Here is an 18,544-nt window from a genome sequence, read left to right as displayed (position 1 = left end):
TTTTTCCCTGGACAACCATTTCTTTTTTTTTTTTTTTTTTTTTTTTTTTTTTTAAAGATTTTATTTATTTATTTGACAGAGAGAAATTACAAGTACACTGAGAGGCAGGCAGAGAGAGAGAGAGAAGGAAGCAGGCTCCCTGCTGAGCAGAGAGCCCGATGCGGGACTCGATCCCAGGACCCTGAGATCATGACCCGAGCCGAAGGCAGCGGCCCAACCCACTGAGCCACCCAGGCGCCCTGGACAACCATTTCTTGCTGTTGTCCTCATGTGGCCTTTTCTCTGAGAGTAGAGTACTCTCTGGTGTCTCTTTTTCTTAGAAAGACACCTGTCCAGCTGGATTAGGATACCACCATTATGGTCACATTTAACTTTAATTACTTCTTTAAGGGCTTCATCTCCAAATGTAGTCACCCTAGGGGATGGGACATGAACTTGTGAATTTTGAGAGGCACAGTTCCATCCATAACACTGGGCTTTATCATTCAAAGATATGTACAAAAAGAAAAAACTTGAATCCCTTCACCACATCATTAACATTAGGTGAACATTCTAGGACCCCAAGACCATGACCTGAGCCCAAGATACCCAGGTGCCCCCAGATCAATGTAGTTTTGTATAGGCCAGTATAAAATAAGTATTACATGTAATTTTACTGAATTTGATAGAAAAATGAGTAAGGATGATTTATTTAACTCAGATAAATATTTCTTTGCTTCAAATGATTTTAATTCTGGAGAGATCGTAACATAGAGAAAACAAATTATGAAAAACATTATAAAAAATTGTAATATGCTTTTAAATTTCATCTTTCAATTTTAGACAGCATTCATTGACTCCCTGCTATGAAAGATGAGGAAATTAACGTTCCTCCTCCTATATCTTCATTACAATTTGTTATTTATTTTAATTTTTGGCAGGTTTATAGCATTTTTATTCTGTATTATATTGGATTAGATGTATTGATTTTGTACTGGATGCTATGCTTTATCATCTTTTAACATTTGAGTTTTTAATTTTAACTAGTTTGATTTGATGGATTTCTTTGATAAGTAAATTGTTCAAGTAGAATTCCTCGGCATTTTATTTCTGAGGTTCTTGAATGATGAAAATACTTTGTTTGCTTTTATAGTCAAAGGATATTTTCAGCACATTAAAAAAAAAAAATAAGATCTGGTAGGGACTGCTCCATTCTTCTGAAATAGAATGTGCTGTGGAGTTCTGAGGTAAGCCTCTAGATGCCTCAAGTACATATCTGAAGAGTTCTTTGTCTTTGAACTTCAGTAATTTAACAGAGATACATCACAATGTTGATCATTCAATATTAGTTTTACTTTTAAGTTGGCATTGTTTTTAGGGACAGATTTAGGTTACATTTCATTTCATGGAAATTTTATTTTATTATGTCATACTGTTTTTTGTATCTTTTTTTTAAAAACATATAAAATATTATTTGCTCCAGGGGTACAGGCCCTTTTTCATATCTTTATGTTGAAACATTTTTTTTTCTTGGTTTGCTCTCATTATATTTTTCCTCTGCTTTTTCTTTGTCTCAAACATTTATATTTTAATCTGTGCTTTGTAGCTGCTTATTTCTGTATCAGTTCTTTAATTCTGTTTTCATCACTACTGAAAGCTGCTTTTTTTAACTACTCTTATTTAGTAAGGTATTAGAGGTCAGGAGATTTTGAGATCCAGTTTTACTATCTTTACTCAGGAATCACATTTATTTTTACTCTTTCTTTAGTATATTTGTACTTACATAAGACTTTAATTTTTTTTAATTAAGATTTTACTTATTTATTTACTTGAGAGAGGGTGAGAGAGAGAGAGAGCACGAGCAGATGAAGGGCAGAGGGAGAAGCAGACTCCCCACTGAGCAGGGAGCTCAATGTGGGATACGAGCCTTATCTGGGGTCTGAGCCCGATGCAGGGTCTGAGCCCAATGTGGGGTGGGAGCCCAGGAGTCCAAAATCATGAGCTGAGTAGAAGGCAGATGGTTAACCAACAGAGCCACCAGGGCCCCCTACATAAGACTTTTTATAAGGACTTCCCAGTAATCTTTGACTGGTATGGGAAAATACTAGTCGTCATTATAGTAGGTGACTTTGTAATTAATTACATGTCTGAACTCAAGCTGCTGATTAGAATTAGTATTATCTTGGAAGGAGATTTCTAGCAGACCCCCTTTAGATCCTTGTCCTATTGATTTTTTTGTTGTTGTTTTTGGTTTTATTTTGTTTTTGTTTTTTGTTTTTTGTGGGTTTTTTTTTTGTTTTGTTTTGTTTTGTTTTGTTTTGTTTTTGTACAATGAGGTGTTTATGTTAAAGCATAGGGACAGGACCTGTGGGTATGAAGAGATGTCCTATGAAATATTTTAATTTTTATTTTTATTTTATTTTTTTTAAGATTTTATTTATTTATCTGACAGGGAGAGATCACAAGTAGGCAGAGAGGCAGGCAGAGAGAGAGTGGGGAAACAGGCTCCCCACTGAGCAGAGAGCCTGATGCAGGGCTTGATCCCAGGACCCTGAGATCACGAACCAAGCCAAAGGCAGAGGCCTAACCCACTAAGCCGCCCCGAGATGTCCTATGGAATATTTTAAATAGGAGTTTATATAAATAGGTAGAAGGCATGGTGATGAAAACTTGCAAATGATAAGGAACTAAGGGAGCTAGATAGTAAATACATTGGATGACAGAATTAGGACTGTATTTTTCAGTTGGCTGGAACAAGGCTAAATAAAATGGGGATAATATTTAGTGGAGGTACTTAGAATATCTTTCTTGGTTTTAAAACACTGAAGAATGAAGGAAACCTGTCTTAGCTAGATGTATGAAAGAAGCTTAGGCATTTTAGATAATAGTCAGCAGGGTAAAATAGATGTCCAAAAGCTGATGATGAGTAAATGTGATGAATAAAATTCCAGCACCTGTAAGTATGGAAGTGAATCTTCCTTTTCATCTTTGCTCTTTAAATCACACTTGTAGGGTGCCTGGGTGGCTCAGTGGGTTAAGCCGCTGCCTTCGCCTCGGGTCATGATCTCAGGGTCCTGGGATCGAGTCCCGCATCGGGCTCTCTGCTCACCCGGGAGCCTGCTTCCCTCTCTCTCTCTCTGCCTGCCTCTCCATCTACTTGTGATTTCTGTCAAATAAATAAGTAAAATCTTTAAAAAAAAAAATAAATCACACTTGTATCATGTGGAGACTGGATTGAAAAAGAAAAAACAAGATAAATTAAACACATTTAGAGAACACCCATGATATGAGGGGCTGCAAGGCTATGGCTTATGAAAAATAATTGAAGGGACTAATGATGATTAATATGGTGAAAACTCAGGGCTCATAATGCCTGTTTTCAAATATTTGAGGGGTTCTTGGATCGGATTGGAATGGGATTTATTCTCGGTCATTCCAAGGAAAAAGGAAGCAGTGAGTTGATTTAACATTAGGAACTGTCAAGAACTATTGAAAGTTGAACAAGGCTCCCTGCGAAGGAAGTTTCCTGTCCTGAAGCTGTATAAATACTATTTGGAATGCCATTTTTTTGAGATATTTTGATTGGAGAGTTGAAACATTAGACTTTCGATAACATGAATATATATATTATGTATAATATAATTTATCCATTATATATTTGTAGATAGTTTGAATTGTGTATCTTCTTGTAATTGCAAAAGATTTCAGTCTCTTAGAGGTTGTTTGAACTTTGTTTTTATGAACCTGTTTAATACAAGCAGATTGTTTACTTTCAGAATTCTTTTAAAATCACCTAATTAAAAATATTTGGTTTTGGTATACTTGGTACCATAGCAGTTAAGAAATATTACATTTAAAAATTTTTTTGATAACTGTAGTCTAATCTGCCATTGGCATAATTAAGTTGTTAATTTTTTGTTATTCACATTTCTGTCAAAGAAAAACATTCAAGAATCAACTGTACAGCTGATAACACTGCATGAAATATTAGAGGTAAGTGTTTTGTGTAGTTCTTTTGTCTTCAAGATTTCTTTTAATTAGTGATTTCTGAACGATTATACACAGGGTCAAAGCAGAAAATACTGCATAAGTTCTTAAGTATACTAAAGTTTATTAAATATATTTATATTAACTTATCTTTAGTATAAGACTGGGTCTGTTTTTTATACCTTACTAGAAGGAATATTGTCATTTTTTATTTTTTATTTATTTATTTTTTTTGAAAGATTTTATTTATTTATTGACAGAGAGAAATCACAAGTAGATGGAGAGGCAGGCAGAGAGAGAGAGAGGGAAGCAGGCTCCCTGCTGAGCAGAGAGCCCGATGCGGGACTCGATCCCAGAACCCTGAGATCATGACCTGAGCCGAAGGCAGCGGCTTAACCCACTGAGCCACCCAGGCGCCCCAGGAATATTGTCATTTTTTAAAAGAACACAAAATTGGGGACTAGCCCTTAATAATATTCCCAAGATTATTACTTTAAAAAAATTTTTATGATGTTATTTAGTATTTACACGGTGAAACCCTATGCTTTTACATGGATGGAATCTTTAGTTAGCATCTCTATTCTATCTGAACTACATGTTTGAGTTTAAGGTTTTTTTCCACAAAGTTGCAGAAACTTATTCACAGTTTGAAATATGTTTCCATTTATTAATATCTGTAGTGTTTTTTAAAGAAAGAAAATTATTTAAGTTAATACATAGAAATTATAACAAGCAATTACTCAAAATGAAAAGAGATTAACATTCTTTGGTAAACAAATTTTTAATGTTTTATTATAACTGTATCACTTTTTTACTAAGTATGGTATATCTTAAATGATATTTTTTCCTAGATTCTTTTAAATAGGTTATTTGATGTTCCACATGATCCATATGTCAAAATTAGTGATTCTTTTTGGCCACCTTATGTTGAGCTGCTCCTTCGTAATGGAATTGCCTTGAGACATCCAGAAGATCCAACCCGAATAAGATTAGAAGCCTTCCATCAGTAAAAGATGGTCTCTTTTTTACAGTACTTAACGAATCTTGTCATTTAAGGATAATAGAAACACTGAGGATTTACTTGGATAAAGAACATTATTTGCAAATCAAAGTACGTAGTCCCTCTTCCTTTTATCCATAAAATGGTATGTGCCATCTACTATTCATTTATAAATGGTTCTTTCAATTCAGTCAGTGCTTTGGTGTTTTCAACCGTATGGAAAAGAATGCAAGTAAAACTATTCTAGACTTAATCATTCTAAAAATTTTGATATACCTTCTGCAGTATTCTTTGGGAAATTATTTGTTAATTTATAATATTGCTTGTGTAATTTTTTCCTTTTGAAATTTATGACAAGTTATTTTATGCATTTTGCGTTCCATTTGGTGCTTATATCTTTAAATTTAGGAATTATAATGGAAAGTCCATGTAATTTGCAGGTAGTTTTTAAATTGAGAATATCTGATGTAGATGGAGTACATAATTTAAAAGTATGTAGTCATTCTGTTCCATAAATCCTGCCTTATTTCTGGATTTGTTAAAAATTGGAACAGAAAAAACTAATGGGTTAGGTAAAGTGAAAACTATATTTTAGTATGTATTATATAACAAGCAATACTATATATTAAATCATTCTTAATTCTCTTATTGTTTAAAAAAAATTGTGTTCATAAAATGTTGTTGTTGTTAATTCTCCATGACCTTTCTATAAATAAAATTCTCTTATCTAAAAATCTCTAGCTTTTCTGGTGATGTGGCATGATATTATAATAAATTAATTAAATAGATTTTTTCATAGGTTAAAAAATGAGAATATTATAAGACTCATTCAAGATTATAAACAAGCTAAACTAGAGAATTCCAAATCCTTTTAGTATCATTAGTTTTCTAAGAGGACTTAGTATGTACTTTTATATTTGAAAAAGCTTTCTAATATTTATCATCCATAATTCTTTCTTACCTTACTTTAATTTTTTTTAAGTAAGCAAATACTATTCTGAGTATATCTTATCCCTTTTAGAGAAAATACAAATACTGTTACATTTCAGAGAATGTTAAGTTCCTTTATGGGAAGATGACATATAAAGTACCTTGCTAGAATACTCCAATTCAGGTCAAAGGAATGAGTATCTTTTAAGTTCTTGAAGTTACTGAAGAAGGGAGAAATGTTTAGTTGGTATAAACCTGACAATAATTCTACAAAGTAGGTAGTACTGTTGTCCATGAACTTCTTTGTGTTGCAAATTACAGAAAGAAATAGATAAAGCAGTAAACATCTTGCTTTATTGGGTGAGTCTTCATTTCACATTTTACTCATAAAGATAATGGTTAGAATCTTTTGAGTCCAGTATCTTATAGAAGATATTTAAGAAAACTATAATGATTACATCCTATTTCTTCTTACAGACTTCTTACATAGCAAGATTATTTGCCCACTTTTGAGCTCAATTATAAACAAAGTAAGTTAGAGTAGAATTAGTCTTGATTTATATTCCATCTCAGCTTAGTTCTTGTAAGCTTTCTGTGGTTTTGAGAATATTAGAGAAAATGTTTCCAAGTTCTGAGGACCTTTATGTATTTTCAGTTTCATTGCTTTAAGATAATTACTGAAATCTATTAAGACTTAGAATTGCTTTTTATTTTACTGACTCTTAAATATGATCATGCAAAATATCAGAAAGTAATACCACATTCTAACTTTCCCACACCATATGTTAGCTTAATTTAAAAACAAAAAATTGTTTTAGTCTATCAGAAAATATATTTAACATTGTTATTGGTTGATGTGTATGTATGGACTGATTTGGAAGAAATTATATCTCTGGTCAATAATGCAATCCATTTGAATATGACTCATTGAGACTTCAGTTCTATATGTTTGTACAACTGTATTAACATTCCTGATACCCTATTGTCTTTAATTTTCTGTTGTATTTATTTAGCTAACTATTAGTTCTTTTTTCACTCTAACATATATTTGGATCAGATGTTTCTAAATAACATTTTTGCACATCAACACTTTGAAATCAAGACACTTGATCTTATTAATGTGTTAAAAAATAAGCATATATATTACATAACACAAAATGTTTCTTAATATATTGACAACTATTTCACTATGATTTTTTAAACTAGGTATAATTGACATACATTTTATTAGTTTCAGGTGCACAACATAATGATTTTTTTTTTTATATATTGCAAAATGACCACCACAACATCTGTCATCATAGTTAACAAATTTTTTTCTTGTGATGAGAACTTTTAAGATCTATTCTCTTTGCAAGTTTCAAATATGCAGTACAGTATTAACTATAGTCCTCATGCTGTAAATGACTTCTTTTCTTTTCTTTTCTTTATTTTAATTATGTTAGCATATAGTACATCATTCGTTCTTGATATAGTATTCCACAGTTCATTGTTTGGGTATAACACCCAGTGTTCCAGGCAATACATGCCCTCCTTAATACCCATCACTGGGCTAACCTATTGCCACTGCTCCAAACCCTCAGTTTGTTTCCCAGAGTCCATAGTCTCATGATTTGTCTCCCCCTCCGATTCTCCCCAATTCATTTTTCTCTTCCTCCTCCTAATGTCCTCCATGCTATTCCTTATGTTCCACAAATAAGTAAAACCATATGATAATGGGCTTTCTCTGCTTGACTTATTTCACTTAGCATAATCTTTTCCAGTTCCGTCCATGTTGGATATTCATCCTTTCTGATGGCTGAGTAATATTCCATTGTATATATAACCATATCTCCTTTATCCATTTGTTTGTTGAAGGGCATCTCGGCTCTTTCCATAGTTTGACTATTGTGGACATTCCTGCTATGAACATTGGGCTGCATGTGGCCCTTCTTTTCACTACATTTATATTTTTGGGGTAGACTTCTTTATTTTATAACTGTAAGTTTGTACCTTTTAACCCTCTTTACTCATTCTGCCTACTCTCTACCCCACCCCTGCCTCTGGGAATGACCAATCTGTTGCTTTGTATCTATGAGCTTGTTTTATTGTTTTTAGATTACACATATAGGTGAGTGAGATCATATGACCTATGACTTTGACTTTTTCATTTAACATAATGCTCTCAAGGTCCATCCTTGTCACAAATGGTGAATTCCATTCATTTATATAGATGAATAATATTCCATTGTATTTATATGCTACCTTTTCTTTATCTGTTCATCCGCTGATGGATCCTTAGGTTTCTTCCATATCTGGGCTATTGTCAATAATGCTTAAGTGAACATGGCGTTGAATATCTTTTTGAGTTAGTGCTTTCATTAGTTTGCTTCTTCGTTGTTTTTACCAAGAATTATACTTTTCAATTCTATATAACATCCTGTATTTGAAAGTGAAGTTAGGTTAATGGTAAGTGTATATTGTAAACTCTAGGGCAATCACTAAGAATATTTTCAGTATAATTGATATGCTAAGACAGGAGAGAAAATAGAATCATGTAAAATCTCTCCATTAAAATTAGAGGAGACAAAAATGGAAAACAAAGGGAACAAAACTTGGTGGCTGGGTGGCTCGGGGGGTTAAAGCCTCTGCCTTCAGCTCAGGTCATGATCCCAGGGTCCTGGGATCGAGCCCCGCATCGGGCTCTCTGCTCAAGCGGGGAGCCTGCTTCCCCTTCTCTCTCTGCCTGCCTCTCTGCCTACTTGTGATCTCTGTCTGTCAAATAAATAAATAAAACCTTTAAAAAAAAATGGAAAACAAAGGGAACAAAAGCAATGAATAGAAAATGGTAACAAATATGGTAGATATTACTCCAGATAATAATTATTTAATAATCATTTTGAATGTGCATGGACTAAATACACCAGTTCAGGAAAGACTGTCAAAGTGGTTAAAAATAGAAGACTCAGACTGTTTTCTGCAAGAAACCCATCTGAAATATAAGGATTCAGATCAAAAATAAAGGGACGGAGAAAGATATGCCATGCTAACATTAATCAAAAGAAACCTGGACTTAGCTACATTAATTTGAAAAAAACAGAATTCAAAGCAAGGAAAATAATACGGGATTCCAAGGAACTTTGCATACTGATAAAGCTATCAGTTCTCCCAAAAGACGAAATAATCTTTAATGTGTATGCATCTAACTTATCAGAATATAGAAGTCAAAAACTAATAGAACTGCAAGAAGAAATGGATGAATTCACAGTTATTGTTGGAGACTTCAACATTCCTCTATCAATAATTACAGATCCAGCAGGCAGAAAACCAGTAAGGATATAGTTTAAGTGAACAGCACCATCAAACAACTCGATCTAATTGACATTTATAGGGTAGTAATCCAGCAATAGCAGAATACACATTCTTTTCATGTGCATATGGAACATTTTACTAAGACCACATTCTGCATCACCAATAAATTTCTAAAAGTAGACTACAAATTATGCTTTCAGACTATAATGGAACTAAACTATAAATCAATAACAGGAAGATAACTGGAAAAATCCCAAAATATTTGGAGATTAAACAACATCTAACCAAATACATTAAGGTATCTCAAGAGAGATACATTTCAAAAGAAATGCTTAAATATTTTGTACCCAGTGAAAATATAACTCCTCAAAATTTGTGAGATGCAACAAAAGCAGAGGTTAGAGAGAAATTTATAGCATTGAAGATATTAGAAAAGACAAAAGTTCTAAATCAATAATCTTAAGATTTCACCTTAGGAAACTAGAAAAAGAAGAGCAAATTAAGTTCAAAGTAGGTACACCTGGCTGACACACTTGGGTAAAGTATGTGATTCTTGGTTTCAGCACTGGGAGTTCCAGACCCATGTTGGGTGTACAGATAACTAATTCAAAATAATAAGAAAAATGATAAAAATCAGAGTAGAAATCAAGGAAAATGAAAACAGGAAATCAATTCAGATAATCATTGAAACCAAAAGCTGGCTATTTGAAAATATCAATAAAACTGATAAATCTCTTGTCAGGCTAACCAAGAAAGAAGGAAGACAGATTAATATCAGAAATGAAAAGAGGGGCCATCAGTACTAAACCCAGGAATTAAAAGGATAAATAAAGCTATATCATGAACAACTCTATACCCACAAATTTTAAAGCTTAGATGAAATGGACCGCTTCTGTGAAAGACATAATCTACCAAAACATACACAAGGAAAAATAGCTAGACTGCATAAGGCTATATCTGTTATGGAAATGGAATCAATAATAACCTTCCCATATAGAAAGTATAAGACCTAGATGGTTTCAGTGGTTAATTCTACCAAATATAGAAGAAGGAAATCATGTCAATTCTGTACAATCCATCCCAGAAAATAGAAGCAGAGAGAACAGTTCCTCATTCTATAAGGCCAGCATTACCAGAATACTAAAACCAGACAAAGAGATTACAAGAAAGGAAAGTTAAAGACATATCTATCATGAATATAGTTGCAAAAAATCCCAAATAAAACAAATTCAACATTGTAGAACAAAAATTTATCCAGTGCCAAGTAGCATTTGTTCCAGGTATACAAAACTGGTTCAACATTCAAAAAATCGATTAATGTAATTCATGACATACATCATCAGACTAAAGCTGAAAAATCATGACCATACCAATAATAGGTTACAAAAAAGCCATTTTCCAACTCACATTCATGATAAAAACTCTTAGCAAGCTAGAAATAGAAATTGATTCTAAAGTTTATGCAGAAAGGCAAATGATCCAGTGTAGCTACTAAAATACTGAAGAATATGGAAGACTGTTACCAGCTTTGAGATTTATTATAAAGCTGCAGTACTTAAAGCACTGTGATACTGATGAAAGAAGAGACAAGTCAACGTAACAGAATAGAGAAGCTCAGGAATAAGACCCATACAGATATAGTCAGCTGGTCTTTGACAAAGGAATAAAGATAATCTAGTAAAGCTGAGTCTTTTCCAACAAATCATGGTAGAACATGCACATGCCAAAAAAAGAAAAAACATGGACATTGACATACCTTTAACAAAAATTGATCATAGAGCTAAATGTAAAATGCACAGCTATAAAAAAATACATAGCAATGTTATGTTCTATTCTAGAACATAACTATTCTAGAACATAACTATATTCTGTTCTAGAGCATAGGTAATCTAGTCTGACCTTGGGTTTTGTGATGCCTTAAAAAAAAAAAAAGATTTATTTATTTAGAGAGAGTGTGCACATTAGTTGGGGGAGGGGCAGATGAAGAAGGAGAGGGAAACCTCAATGACTCCGTGCTGAGACGGAGTCAACACAATGCTCAATCTCACCACCCTGAGATTGTGACCTGAGCCAAAACCACGAATCAGATCCTTACCTGACTGTATTACCCAGGTGCCCCTCATGATGACTTTTTAGACACAATACCAAAATTACAATCCATGAGAGAAAAAATAAATTGTTCTTCATTAAAATTTAAAATTTCTGCTTTGTTGAAGGCACTGTTAGAATGAAAAAAATAAGCCACAGACTGAGAGAAAATATTTGCAACATACGTATCTTTTAAAGATAACAGAAGTAACCAAAATATACAAAGAACTCTTAAAACTCAACAATAGACAACAAATACACCAACTAAAAAGAAGACAAAAGGTCAGAACACTTACTTCACCATAGATGATACAGAGACAGCAAATAAGATGAAATGATTTCCACATCATATGTCATTAGGGAAATGTAAAGTAAACAACAGTGAAACACCACTACAAATTTACTAGAATGGCTGAAATCAAAACACTGATAACATCAAATGCTGGTGAAAACGTGGACCAACAGGAACTCTCATTCATTGCTGGTTGGAATGCAAAATTATATAGCCACTGTGAAAAGCAGTTTGGTATTTCTTAACAATACTTTGTAGATATTTACTAACCAACCAATTATGCTGTATTTACCCAAATGCGTTGAAAATTTATGTCCACACAAAACCTTGCACACAGGTGTTATAGCAGGGCTTTTCCAACAAATCATGGTAGAACATGCACATGCCAAAAAAAGAAAAAACAGGGACATTGACATACCTTTAACAATTGCCAAGAATTGAAAGCAATACAGGTGTTCTTCAACAAGCAAATGGATAAACAAAATGTGGTACATTCATATGATGAAATATCACTCAGCTACATTGTGGTTACCTTAACCACATTGTGGTTACCTACTTGCAGTATGACCAGTTCCAGAAAGTGCTTAGTATCAAAAAATGAGTAACCCTGGAGTTTTGCAGTCAGCAAGAACAAACAGGAATGATCATGTCCTAAGGAAGAATGCCTCTCCTAATACAGATAAGAGACCAAACATATTAGTCATAACAGTGAGACTCTCCTTAATCCAAAAAGCAAAATTCAACTGCAATATATAGGAGACATAAACAAAATAATTCAGAAAGGCTAAGCACAAAGGGATGGAAAAAAGTCTATAAAGCATTTGGGCATTTTTGGCCCATTTGGAATTGGGTTGTCTGTTACGGAGTTTTGAGAATTTTTGTGTATTCTGGAAACAAATCCTTTATCAGATCTATGATTTACAAGTACTAGACAGGCTCTTGGATGAGGAAAACATCAATGGTAGACTGGTGAAATTTGAGTGGGATCTATAATTTAGTTAATAGTACTATTAGGGGCACCTGGGTGGCTCAGTGGGTTAAAGCCTCTGCCTTTGGCTCAGGTCATGATCCCAGAGTCCTGGGATCAAGCCCTACATTGGGCTCGTGGGGCTCTCTGCTTCATGGGGAGCCTGCCTCCCCCCTCTCTCTGCCTGCCTCTCTGCCTACTCTGTCAAATAAATAAAATCTTTATTTAAAAAATAGTATTATTAATGGTAGTCTACTACTAATGGTAGTCTACTGGGCTCAGTAATTTTTAATTTAGTTATATAAGATGTTAACATTAGGGAAGCTAGGTGAGAGATATATAGGAACTCTCTGTACTATTTTTGCAACTTTAAAATTAGTTTAAAATAAAAAGCTAAAAAAATAAGACTTGAAAGTGATAAGAATGAGTTCTCACTCATTAGTGTACTCTTTATTATAACTTTTAGCATTGATAAAATTTAAAAGAAAAGAAAAAAATATATGGAGAGTTAAAAGCTAGATAAACATCGATGGCTCAGAAATCAGAAGAAAAATAGCTATCAGTAGAAACGATGCCGTAATTGTATTTGCCTCTGGATTTAGAAGATACTTAGTAAATATGAGAATTTGGTTTTTTTTAAATATTTTATTTATTTATTTGACACACAGTTCACAAATAGGCAGAGGCAGGCAGAGAGAGAGAGGAAGGGAAGCAGGCTCCCCACTGGGCAGAGAGCCTGATGCGGGGTTCGATCCTAGGACCCTGAGATCATGACCGGAGCTGAAGGCAGAGGCTTAACCCACTGAGACACCCAGGTACCCTAAATATGAGAATTTGATTCTTTCCTGGAAAAGAATATTATACTTCTCCATATGAGAAGGAGGACTAGAATCAAGGCCTCTGAATGAAGCTAATGGCTTGAGTGAGTCTCCACAGCCAAAACTTGTGAAAGGACATCTAAAACAAAAACTACTGAGGCTTATAAACAAGCTGTGAACGTAGCAAGGAGTAAGAGAAAGATGCGAAGATACAGCTTTAGGACCAGGAAGTAAGTGGGCATATGTGAAATACTCACTGATTCTCGGATGGGTGTAATAGCCAGTGTCCAAGATCAATGATCCTTCTCTGCTGGTATTCACGTCTTCAGGTAGCCCCAACTTCACATGTGTCAGTGTTGGTTTCTGTGACCAGTAGAATACGGCAAACAGACAGTGTGTAGTTTTGAAGACTATCTCATAAAACACATTGCCACTTCTATTTTTTTTTTTAATTTAAGATTTATTTATTTGAGAGAGAGAGAGAGCATGAGCAAGAGTGGCAGAGTGAGAGGGAGAGAGAATCTCCAGCAGATTCTGCACTGAGCACAGAGCCTGACTTGGGGCTTGATTTTATGACTCTGAGATCCTGACCTAAGCTGAGATCCTGACCCTGCACTGACTGCGTCATCCAGGCACTCCTGCATCTTCTGTCTTGTACTCATTTGGATTGCTAAACTCTGGAAGAAGCCTGACACCATGATATGACAACACTCAGTTTGTATTGAGAGACACAGGAACAGAAATTGAGGTCCCCTGCCAACAAAGCACCACTGTCTCAGCTGTGTAAGTGAACCACTTTCAGCCTTCAGATAACTGACTAACCCTGGCCAAAATCTTAACGGCAACCTCATGAGAGACCCTGAGCCAGAATTACTCAGATAAATTATTTCTGAATTTCTGAAACACTGAAATGGTGAGAAAATACATGTTTATTGTTTTAAGTCATTAACTTTTGGATTATTTTATTATATAATAAATAATTTTATCATGGAAATGTTTAAACACTGTAGTAACTGGTTAATGACTTGGGGCTTGAAGAGACTAGCAACTTAAAAGCAATTTTAAAATTCCTAGGTAAAAATGGGTCAAAAAAGAGGAGGAGAAAATGAATAAAAATGGCAAACCATAAACATAACAGTTTTCCTAGTAAAATGACCAAAGAAAGCAAATATTAAATCAGTGAAAAAATTTAATGCAAAGAAAGCCAGGACAGCATATATATATATATATATATATTTTTTTTTGCCTCTGTTCTTCCTACTTTCTAAGGGAACTAAATTTTGTTTAGATAATCCATTCTTGTCTACACAGCCATGTGTTTAGCTAAACTGAACATGGCTGTCTGAATCCCCTTTTTAGTGATTTACTTAGGAATACATTTGATGCAATATTGTCTTAATATATATGTCTTCTGAGGAACTTCTGGGATAGATTTTTTTTTTCTGATCAAAAAAATATACAGGAGGAGATGATTTCTTTTCTTCTGCTGGATGTTATTGGGTCTTTATGGAACATCTGGAACTGTTTAGCCATTTTGTAACCATAAGGAGAGCTGCCATGGGCAAATCTGGCATATTTAGTATGGCAGAGTCGCAAAAGAGAGAGAACAAATTCTGATAATGTTGTTGAGCCAGTGAATTAGTTGACCCTAGGGATGCTTTACTAGGGAACATGATATATAAGATAATAAATTCTCCTTCTGGTTTTAGTAAATTGAGACAGATTTTTTATGTTACTTGAAACTGAAGGTATCCTACCTGGTAGCAAGATCCAACAAATGGAGCATTCACTCTCAATGAAATTAATTTTATGGATTATCTGATGAAGACTTTAAAATGTATATTTTGAAGTTGTTTGAAGAAATAAATTTCTTCTATCTAGAAAGGGCTGCAGGAACACCTTTGTGACTCAGTTGGTTAAGCGTCTGCCTTTGGCAAAGGTCATGACCCTGGGGTCCTGGGATCTGAGTCCTGCATCCGGCTTCCTGCTCTGTGGGGAGTCTGCTTCTCCTGGTTGCTGCTCCCTCTGCTTGAGCTCTCTATCAAATAAATAAATAAAATCTTTTAAAAAATTAGAGAATGATGAATAAGTAATATTTGAATAGATAAGAGCTGAAAAATTTTCAGTATACAGAACAACTCAGAAAAACATGTTCACAGAATACTGTGCAGGATAAATAAAGGTAAAACCACATCATGAAATAGTTCATTGAAACTGCAAAACATCAAGGACAAAGAGTTTTCAAAGATAGTAAGGAGAAAAGATAGGTTAGCAAGATAGAAATAGCACTTACCTTTAATCTGCAACAATCTATAATAACAGATATTGATGCCGAGGGGGAAAAAGGCATCAGCCTAGAATTCTATAACTGGCTGAACTATTATTCAAGAATGAGGACAAAACAGATTTTCTGACATGAAAACTGAAAACCTCCTGCTGCATACTGTCCCTAAAAGAACTGTTAGTAGACATACTTCAACGAGGAGAGAAAGTAACTTAGGAGGAGTGTGGAGGATAAAAGCAGCACACAAATTTTTAATATTAGTTATGAAAGGAAGACATGTAGAAAGAAAATGTTTCTGGAAAAGATTTTGCAAGGGTGTCTACTTTGGAACATCTGGTTATTCAGATAAAAATTACAGCCTATGTTTAAAGGAAAAAAAATCCCTCCAAGCTTTCCAAGTTTGCATTAGCATGTTCATAGTGGGAAAAAATATGAATTTTTCTACATCACTTCTATATACTATATACACATAAGTTGTGATATACCTTTAGGCATTAGAGTACAGAATAATTTTTTGGTAGAAAGTTAATTTATGGGAAATACTCAAGGTTATCTTGAAGACAGTGTTGGATTTCCCTCTTACTTCTGGCTTATTTAGGGTAGAAAGTGTTCATTTTGATTGGAACATGATATATATATTCTTATTTCCAAATGGCAGCAGGACAAAGGGTTCTTATTGCTTCAGGACAATTGCATGTAATAAACTTTACAAAGAGACTTAAACATAAGAGAAAAAGAGTTATAATAGGCTATATTAGAATTAGTAATTTCTGTGTAGAAAAAGGGTAAGTTCTTTTAAAGAGTTAGAAGGCATTGTATAGAATGGGAGAAAGTATTTACAGTATCTATATCCAACAAAGAACCCAAATTTGAAATATATAAGAAGTACTCTCAAAGTCAGTATAGATGACATTTATCCCAGTTAAAAATTGTACTGGTGGGGCGCCTGGGTGGCTCAGTGGGTTAAGCCGCTGCCTTCGGCTCAGGTCATGATCTCAGCGTCCTGGGATTGCCGCGTCGGGCTCTCTGCTCAGCAGGGAGCCTGCTTGCCTCTCTCTCTCTCTCTCTCTACTTGTGATCTCTCTCTGTCAAATAAATAAATAAAATCTTAAAAAAAAAATTGTACTGGTAAAAAGACTTTAGAGACACTTCACAATAGAGAATAAATATTTTTAAAATGTTTTAACAGTAAAGAAGAGAGAGTCTTGGTCTGTTCAGGCTGTTCTAACAAAATACCACAAACTGGTTACTTATAAACAACAATATATATATATATATATATATATATTTTTTTTTTTTTTTTTTTTTTTTGGTCACAGTTCTGGAGCCTGGAAATTTGATATCAGGATGCCAGCATGGTCAGGTGAGTGTCTTTGTGGTTCCTTGCCAGTACCTTTCCACTATGTCCTCACATGGTGGAAGGGGTGAGGGATCTCATAAATCTCTTTTATAAGAACATTAATTCCATTAATGTGGGTTCTACCCTTCTGACTTAACCATCTCCCAAAAGCTCTACCTCCTACTACCATCATACTGGGCGTTAGGATTTCACCATATGAATTTTGAGAGGGACACAAACATTTGGACCACAGCAGAGAGGAATTCTGATTTCTAAGATGAAATAAATACACTTTTCCATATTTTTCCCACCAAAACTTTGCACATTATATGTAGAACCCCACACATGATATGTAGAATACATGTTAAGAAACTGAAAAGTGGGCTGAAAAAACCATACTGACTAGAGACTTAGAGCATTGGAGTTCCATTTTCTACATGGAAAAGACAAACTTGTTGATCCCTGTTTATGTCACATGAAGTTCATTTAGATATAGGAGTCATTGTTATCCCAGGGTGCTTTGGTGGCTCAGTTGGTTAAGCATCTAACTCTTGATTTCCGCTCAGGTCATGACCTCAGAGCCCTCAGATTGACTTCTGAGTTGGGCTCTGTGTGGGAGCCTTCTCTCCCCCTGCCCATCCCTCTGCTCAAGCTCTCGCTCTCTAAAATAAATAAATCAATCTTTAACAAGCTTTGGCATATAAATGCTCTTTAAAATCATTGGAAAGAGGCACCTGGGTGGCTCAGTAGATTAAGCCTCTTCCTTTGGCCCAGGTCATAATCTCAGGGTCCTGGGATCAGGCCCACATCAGGCACTCTGCTCGGCAAGGAGCCTGCTCCCCCCCCCCCTCTCTGCCTGCCTCTCTGCCTACTTGTGATCTCTCACTCTGTGTCAAATAAATAAAATCTTTTAAAAAAATAATTAAAGTCATTGGAATGCATATATTAATTAAAGGAAAAATTAGTCGATAAAGAATAGAATGGGTATCAGGATTCCTGGGCATTTTAATATTTAGTAACTTAGAAGGGAAGGAGAAAGTACCATTGGGGAAGTAGGAAAACTAGAAGAGTACAGTGTGACAGAACCCAAGGGAAGAAATTACAGCATTTCCAGAAGTTGGGAGTCATAAATGAACTGAATGTTGCTGTGAGTTCAAGGAAAGAACCACAAAATTGAACAACTGACTGGCAACATGGATGTCGGAAAAATCCTTATTTAGACTTCACTGTGTTCTCTCCCATTTGGAGCACAAAGCATTAACAATATATATCACTAAATGATGTAATTTATTGCATTTTCCCTTATCACACTTTAATCGTGTTTTCCAGTTTGTGAATTTATTGAGAAAAGGAACCTTATATTTTTATACTCCTTAGCCTTTTGCACAATGCTAATTGTTATTAGCATATTGGGGTTTATGTTTTTATCTCAGTGGTATGCTTTGGCTTCATCTTCTCCATTTTGAATGTTAGATATTCTTTGTATAGTATGGTTATAAATCATTAATTATACTTACTCTTTTCAATATGCTTTTTCTTTCTGCTATTAATCTCATACTCTAATAAAAA

General features: G+C 34.5%; 1 protein-coding gene across 2 annotated transcripts in view; it reads left to right on the top strand.

Moving 5' to 3' along the window:
- CENPK (centromere protein K) overlaps positions 1-5,706 on the top strand; it is a 42,074-nt gene extending 36,368 nt beyond the window's left edge. For both annotated transcript variants that reach the window (XM_059175116.1, XM_059175115.1), the window contains 2 exons: positions 3,919-3,972; positions 4,818-5,706. In XM_059175116.1, coding sequence (XP_059031099.1) covers positions 3,919-3,972; positions 4,818-4,976 — 213 coding nt within the window. In that variant the 3' untranslated portion in view covers positions 4,977-5,706. The remainder of the gene's footprint in view (positions 1-3,918; positions 3,973-4,817) is intronic.
- The last annotated feature ends 12,838 nt before the right edge of the window (positions 5,707-18,544 follow it).

This window comes from Mustela lutreola, chromosome 5 (assembly GCF_030435805.1).
Source record: "Mustela lutreola isolate mMusLut2 chromosome 5, mMusLut2.pri, whole genome shotgun sequence".
NCBI classification, from domain to species: domain Eukaryota; kingdom Metazoa; phylum Chordata; class Mammalia; order Carnivora; family Mustelidae; genus Mustela; species Mustela lutreola.
This window is presented reverse-complemented; position numbering and strand designations above follow the sequence as displayed.